This window comes from Chelonoidis abingdonii, chromosome 2 (assembly GCF_003597395.2).
Source record: "Chelonoidis abingdonii isolate Lonesome George chromosome 2, CheloAbing_2.0, whole genome shotgun sequence".
NCBI lineage: Eukaryota > Metazoa > Chordata > Testudines > Testudinidae > Chelonoidis > Chelonoidis abingdonii.
In genome coordinates this window covers 20,390,714-20,397,753 of record NC_133770.1, presented here as the reverse complement: position 1 = coordinate 20,397,753, position 7,040 = coordinate 20,390,714, and the positions used below count along the sequence as shown (strand labels likewise).

At 44.6% G+C, this 7,040-nt stretch overlaps 1 protein-coding gene across 1 annotated transcript; it reads right to left on the bottom strand.

Moving 5' to 3' along the window:
* Nucleotides 1-1,890: 1,890 nt before the first annotated feature.
* EN2 (engrailed homeobox 2) lies at nt 1,891-6,650 on the bottom strand. Its single transcript, XM_032775630.2, has 2 exons — nt 5,803-6,650; nt 1,891-2,327 (listed from the first exon to the last, which is right to left on the bottom strand). Exons 1-2 carry the CDS (start codon nt 6,500-6,502, stop codon nt 2,011-2,013), a joined length of 1,017 nt encoding a protein of 338 aa, XP_032631521.1. The 5' UTR covers nt 6,503-6,650; the 3' UTR covers nt 1,891-2,010.
* Between the last annotated feature and the right edge of the window lie 390 nt (nt 6,651-7,040).

The following is a 7,040-nucleotide window of genomic DNA, read 5'->3' as shown; positions in this document are numbered from 1 at the left end:
GACGTTTTAAGGCAAAGCGATAAGTTCACCCTCAATCATCAAGGAGACTACAGTCCTGAATGATTGTACAATACACACCCACTCGGGGTGCCTTGTGGCCCTGGCCAACATTTTGGACATTTTATTCAAAACTGGGGGGGGGGTGATCTAGAACTGGGAGAACTATTAAAAGAACCCTACAAACCTTGAAAATGTTTAGTTTACACAGTGCCACATTTTCAAATCAGAAACTAGAATTGCCAGGGGGGAAAATAAACCAAAACTCAAATGCTAAGAACTGTCTATTTACACTGACTGTCCCTTCATATTACTATTCAGTTTAATAGATATGTTTGATTTAAAACCTGCCCCATATTCTAGACAGACAGATATTTGTCACTGAATAATATTAGGCTACTGATTTTTCTAAAATAAAATACCACTGCTTGTGATGGGCTGCTCTGTCTTTCTGACCAAAACAGGACATGAGAGATCGCCTCTCTTCTTATGGGTTACTCATCCTGCATAATAGAGGTCGATGGTGCTGCTGAAATAAATTCCCCAATTCTCCTTTCCCCCAGCCCCTCTTGATCTGGTGTTTTCCTGGACCAAAACTGCCTGTGTGGCGGCAATGGGACAGGAAGAGGCTTTCTGGATGCATTTTTTTATATAGTCATTGTTCAGTCTGATTTTTTTTTCAGTTAAGATCCAAAGTTGATGGGTTTACCAGTTTTTCACCCCATAAGTTGTATAAGTTCTTTAGCCAATAGCCATGATAAGTATTTTTGCAATCAGTATCCTGTATACACAGCAGTGAGACAAGCAGGAGGTCTTAAAGATACCTTTACTAATTTATACCACCGGAAGACCACGGTTCTCAGTCAGATTTTTGACGAGAACCTGTTCCTCCCAAGACATTCTGCAACTTCGTGCTGTCTTTGGGAAGCCGGCGCTCGGAAACCACCAGCAGCTCTGCACTGCAGCCTCTTGTAGATTTGTCCAAGGCAAACCAGGGCCTTTTGCAAAAGTCGTCCCAGGCTACTTGCTGCCCGCCAGCTAAGGGACTACGCCTTCCAGGGAGCAAGAGAAGCAGCGTCTAAGCTACAAAATGCGACGAACTAACGGGAAAAGGGATCTGTGCAGGGTTGTATAGATGTGTGTTATTGTCTAATAATGCACGCACACACCCATGGCAAAGACCCAAAAGAAAAGTCTCCTTCATTTGGAAAAGGGTGTTTTTGTTTGTTCGCTTCCTATGACACACTCCCGGAAGTTGTGATGTTTACTTCAAAAGTTTTCTAACCAAGCTATGAGGAAGGGAAAAAATCAACTAAGGGCCAAAGAAACTCCTTGATCGCCCCCATCCCTTGCTGGCCAGCTTTCTCAGAGTCACGTTCACCCTCAAGCCTTTGATTGAGCCCGACCGAATGAAGAAGTGAGGGCAAATTAAAGAAAGGATCCTGGACATTTTTGTTAATACAATGCCTTGGGGTTTCTCTCCCTGTTATATATTTTTAATGAAATTGTTGTTTTCTATCCCCAAAGCCAAACACACAAAAATGATAATGGTAAAATTCATCGAACAAACCGGAGAACTATTTATTCGGTTCACAGTAATAATGCAGCAATAAAAATCTTTGGACTTCAGCAAAAGTTGTATTTAATTTTTTTTTTGAATTTCAAAAAACAGTGTCCAATGTCCATTAAAACAGCGCTTAAGTCTATAAAAATGTAACTTAAGCATTAAAAAAATTGATAAAGATACCATCTAAAATCTCCATAGAACAAAAATAAAACAAAACAAAATCAAAAATATTTTATAATCAGATATTTTGGATTTTTACACCTTACCTGTAAATTATATACACATAGAATATTGCAGAATTATATCTAATACACAATATTTTCACTATTAATGCTGGTATAATCTTTATACACTGGCCCTTATTTTATTTTTTTAATTAAATTATTGCATTGTATAAACTTTGACTGAAAACTGCCCCCTTCCCCGGTCTTCCCCAGGCCCCCCTTCTATTCGCTGTCTGACTTGCCGTCTTTTGATGTGGTGGAGTGGTTGTACAGTCCTTGTGCCATGAGATGCACCGCCAGGGTGTTCTTGTTGCCAGTGGCTTTCTTGATTTTGGCTCGTTTGTTCTGAAACCAGATTTTGATCTGAGACTCGTTGAGGCTGAGTTCCTGAGCCAGGCTCTGCCTCCTCTGCTCCGTCAAGTATCTGTTCGTCTGAAACTCCGCTTTCAGTCTCTGCAGCTGCTCCGCGGTGAAGGCTGTCCTGGGACGCTTGTCTTCTTTGTTGGGATTCTTCTTCTTTGGTTTACGAGAGCGGGGGCCTAAGGTCCAGGGCGAAAGAAAACTCATCAGAAACACACACAAGAGAAGTGATGGGGCCGGGGGGCTGGAAAGGGGGTCCGGGCGTGAGAGGTTGGTTGGTTGGTTTGAAATGGCAACATCTTATGATTACTGGGCGGGGAGGGGCGAGAGAAATGATCTCAAAGAAATTCGAGGACTTGAGGTCATTAGTATGGGTGCCACTTGGTACCCTGGGCCCAGCCAGGAGCTCCGGATACTGAATGACACGAAGGCCTTGCTCGTCTCTTTTCGAGCTGCTTTGGCGAGAGAGTTTCAAACTGAAGTCACTAGAACAACCCTTGCGAGGAGAGCGCGATCTCCCCTCCCCCCTTTCAGTGAATGCCTGGTGTGGGGGGCAGTGGGGCAGACATGAGTCTGCCGTGTGCGTGGAGAGAAAGAGGCATTCGGGGCCTGCAGTCTGGTGACCAAAGGGGAGCTGCTGCCTGGGACCCCAGAGCCTCTTGCAAAAGGGAAAAGAAGGGAGCGGGGGCAGGAGGGAGGCAGACACAGGCCCACACACCTCTACAAAAGCCGCTTTCCACAGCTGCGCTATTGCATGAGACATGGGAGTCACATCCACCCAAGTTCATTGTTTCCTCTTTAACCACCGTCTTTGGGACTTAAACTCTCCCCTGCCTGGGGCAGCCGCTGCAACGCCCCACAAAGAAGGACGCAGTTCGCATCCCTGGGGTGGAGGCTGTGGGGCTGGGGCGGGTTGTGGGAAGCCGCAGGGTAATGCTGGTGTGTATTTGCCAGCTCCATTTCTGGAAGTCCTTCCTTGGGGGGATGCTACTGTCGATGGCCTCTAATCTGTGGAGAATTGGGTATGTGAGTGGATATTTTGGTAAGGGGAGAATCAATCCCAGCTTTCAGCGATCTCTGGCTCTCTTTCCCCCTTCCCTCCGATTTTGTGTTACACTTTGCAGGAAGGCCCTGGGGGCTCTCTGCTCGGCCCACGCGAGCTTCCTGACAATCCTCTCCAAGAGGGGACCAGGCCAGTTGAAATTTTACACATGATCCTAATTTTTGACATCCATATGGTGTCTGTAAAAGCCAGACCCCTAAAAGCACAGGCACACGTGAGCATCACCGTAGTTAGCAAACTGTAAAACAGCGCCTAAACCCGCGGGTTTAAAGCAATAAGAAAAAAGGCTTCTGGTTGGTGACAAGTCAATCAAAGGGCGGAAGAGAGGTTCTGCCACAGGCTGAAATATGATTGACAAAGCCAGCCAGGAAGTGGATCTATCCTGCACAAGAGAAAATGGGAATACACCGGGCTTGGTTAGTTCCCAGCTTTTAGTAGATATAATATACAGTGTAAATAGGCCACATAATGACCACAATGCCTGGAAAGCGTCAACCATCTTCCCAATTACAATTCCCCCTCCGCAGTCTCCCATTCTATTTTACATACATCTATTTAAAAGCCCTAATTATTACCCACAAGGTATGAGAAATGAAAACAGAGCCCTGTTTGTAACGGGGATTCTTACATCAATAATGCCTAGGCTGCTGGTGTATTGTGATTTTCTTTTGAATTTACATATTTCTGCTTCTAGGCCTATGGGACAGGTTTGTTTTTTCTAGTTTAGTGCCACGTTTCCAGAACCAACCAGCCCAGCTCCAAAGGCGTTGGTTAGAAATAATCTTCAGCTTTAAAAACAACAACAAAAAAACCCAATCTTTGTCCCTTTCTCTTTGCTTCAAATCGACCCTCGCATTGTGCTCGAAATAAAAAGAAACAAATACTGTAAAAAGAACCACCCAGCTCTCCAGTTTTGCTAAGGATTCTCGATCTCACCTCTTTTCTCTGTCTGTATCATTGTCTAGGAAACTTAAAGTGTCCAGGGCTATGGTGTAATTCGCTCTCTTTTCGTAAGTGTGCCCGGTAGGCTCTCTCTCTATATATTTACCCAAAACACATCTTCAGAAAAAAAGTGTCTTGCAAAGGATACAATTTCTTTGGAATTTTTAAAAATACAAACGCGTTAAATTAAGTATTTTAAATCCAGGAACGGCTTCGCTACTGAAAGGTGAAACGTGCATCTACAAGCAATAACATATATCTATATTTTATCCCGTAAACAGAATTGTTAAGAAACCCTCTTTCTTACATTACATCCGGATAATACAGAAATCCAAACGTTTATTTACATCGTAACAGGGAGTAGGTTGGCGTTTTGCATGGCTCAAAATTATTTTATTTAATTTATTCTTTTTAATATTATTCTACGCACCACCAGCGAGGGTTCTCTCTCTGGCCTGTGCCATTGTGAGGATATATGTTAATTAAATATTAACAAAGGAGAGGAGTGGAGAACAATGGAGTAAATTTCAATTCAGACTGGAATATTGGAGCTAAAGAGTTCCTTCTCATTTATTACAAACTATTTTTAAACCCAACCTGCATTCCTATGTTCAACTGTACAACAGTTTGGGGTGGAGGTTGGGGAAGGGACTGGCTAATCGCTGTTGGAAAATACTTTTTCTGTGAATAGATTTTCTTTTAAATTCTGTTTTACAGCCTAGACAACTGTATTTTAAAGAGGTTTCTAATTCTTTTGAATGAAGGTTAAAAAAATAAAAAAAAAACCCTAGATCCACTCCTGCTTTTCCTACATTAAAACAATGAAATTTGCTCTCTGGGTTTTAAACCGCTTCAGAGAGAGAATTTCAGGAGTTTCTTCTGAAATCTCACTCCAGCAGGCATGCCTTCCCAGATCCTCTGAATAACTTTCTCATCCTCTTGAAATCTTTCCTGTTCCCATGAAGATCTGAACTAAAGTCCACGTATGAAAATTACAGAAAGCAAAATAAAGAAAGGAGACAACGGCGAGTTAAGGGCCTATTTAAAAATAATAAAAATATTTGGATTTTGCAAATGCACAATGCAAGGCCTATTGGATAGGCAGCTGCATATATGAATTCCACTCCTCGCCTTCCAAACAAACCCCGGGATTTTACTCGAAAGGAGAAGATGGACAGATTCCTTGGAGGATCTCCGTGGAGTTCAAAGCAGGGGCTTTAATGGATTTTTTCCCACCTTTTCTTTTTAATACCATGCCAAACCCCAAATCCCCACACTAGCACCGTCCCACTCTGTTTTAAGATCTAGACAGGAGGAATTATTTTTCAGTTTATCCGCTTTCATTTTCATCTGCCTATAGTAAAAACATCCCCATATCTTCATTACATTTAAATACGTTTTAAAAAACGTGTTTCTCTCCGTTTTTTTTTAATTTGGGTGACTATATTTTTTTCCCGTCGCTTTTCAACCAACCAAATATTTTCTGAAGAACCATGTGGAAAGATCAGCTTAGGCTTCACTAATTCAATGGTTGGTTGATACAGAGAGCGGGAGAGGGGCTTGGTGGCAACCAGCCTGTGAAGTGGGAAGTGGGGCCAGGGAAAGGGGAGGCTGGGCTCCTGGCAAGAGCTAGTGAAGAGAAGTCTTACCTGAAGAAGGTCTGTCCGAGTATCTAGTACAGTAAACCCAGGCTGGCCAGAGCATGGGCTGGTTACTGGTGTTGGAGCTGGCTTGGGAGCTATCAGAGTCCGAGCTCACAGACAGATCGCCGCCGCTTAGCCCTCGGGATTTCAAGGCTCCTTCCAGGACCCCGGAGTCGCCTCCTTTCTTGGCTCCTCCATTGAGGGCAAGGGCTTTGGAGCCTCCTTCTCCTTCGCCCGCGGAGCCTCCCCCTCCGCCGGTGAGCTGCTCCCCAGCTCCCGGCGCCGCAGAGGGACTCCGTCGGTTCTCCCTGCCGGCTAAGAGCAGCTGGTCCGGGCTACTGCCGCTGCTGCCTCCGCTGCTGCAGGTCCCCCCTTCCTTCCTCCGCCCGAACTCCGGCCTCAGGATGTTGTCTATGAAAAAGTTCGTGATCCGGTGCGGGTGCTGGTGATTCCCAGGCGCCTGCAGAACCACGGGAAGGATCATCGCCCGGCTCCTATTGGGCTCCGCATCGCTGCTGCTGCTGGACTCCTGCTGCTCCAGTGCTTCTTCCCTAGGACTGTGGTCATTCTCCTCCATGCTGTAGCGCAAATCCCCAAATGTTTCTCTTTTTAAGCCCCCACCCCAAACCCTTTTTGTGCGCGAGCGAGTGGGTTTGATAAAACGTGTGTTTGTTTGTTCCCTGGCTCCGCTCAGTTCAAATAACATTCACAATCCAGAGCTGGCGAAATCAGAGCCTCGGGTGTGCTCGGACTTTATACCCAAAACGTTGTTTTTAAACCCCCCTTCTTTTCTTTTCCTTTCTTTCTTCCGCTTGTTAGCCTTTCAGTTCTGCAAACCAGCGCATTCTTTCCCCCAAAATGTGTTCATCATTAGGACTTTCATTAACAACCCTTTCCGCCCCCCTACCCCCGCTCACTCTTTCTCTCTCTCTCTCTCTTCTCCAGCTCCTGGGTTTTAAAAGAAAAAAAGAGGCCAACAGTATCCTAAAAAAAATTGTGAAGATTCTTCAAGGGGAAAAATAAAAAGAATAATAAAAATTTCAATGCTGCCACATCTGCTTGGAGAGAGAGACTCTAGAAGAGGGTGTATATTTCTCTCTACACACCGCACAGCATACGCAGGCTCAGACACACAGAGACATAGGTACAAGCAAGGCAGCTCTCTCTCTTTCCCCCTCTCTGAATAAAATATTCCAGGTTACGTGGCAGGAGTTAGGAAAAATCTCTCTCGGTCTCTCTATAGT

What these genes read in the sequence shown, in the direction of transcription:
- EN2 (XM_032775630.2), bottom strand. Translation starts at nt 6,502, where the DNA reads ATGTTATTTGAACTGAGCGGAGCCAGGGAACAAACAAACACACGTTTT. An exon ending in CTCGGACAGACCTTCTTCAG is followed by an intron (nt 2,328 to 5,802) that starts GTAAGACTTCTC and finishes CCTGGACCTTAG; the next exon opens with GCCCCCGCTCTCGTAAACCA.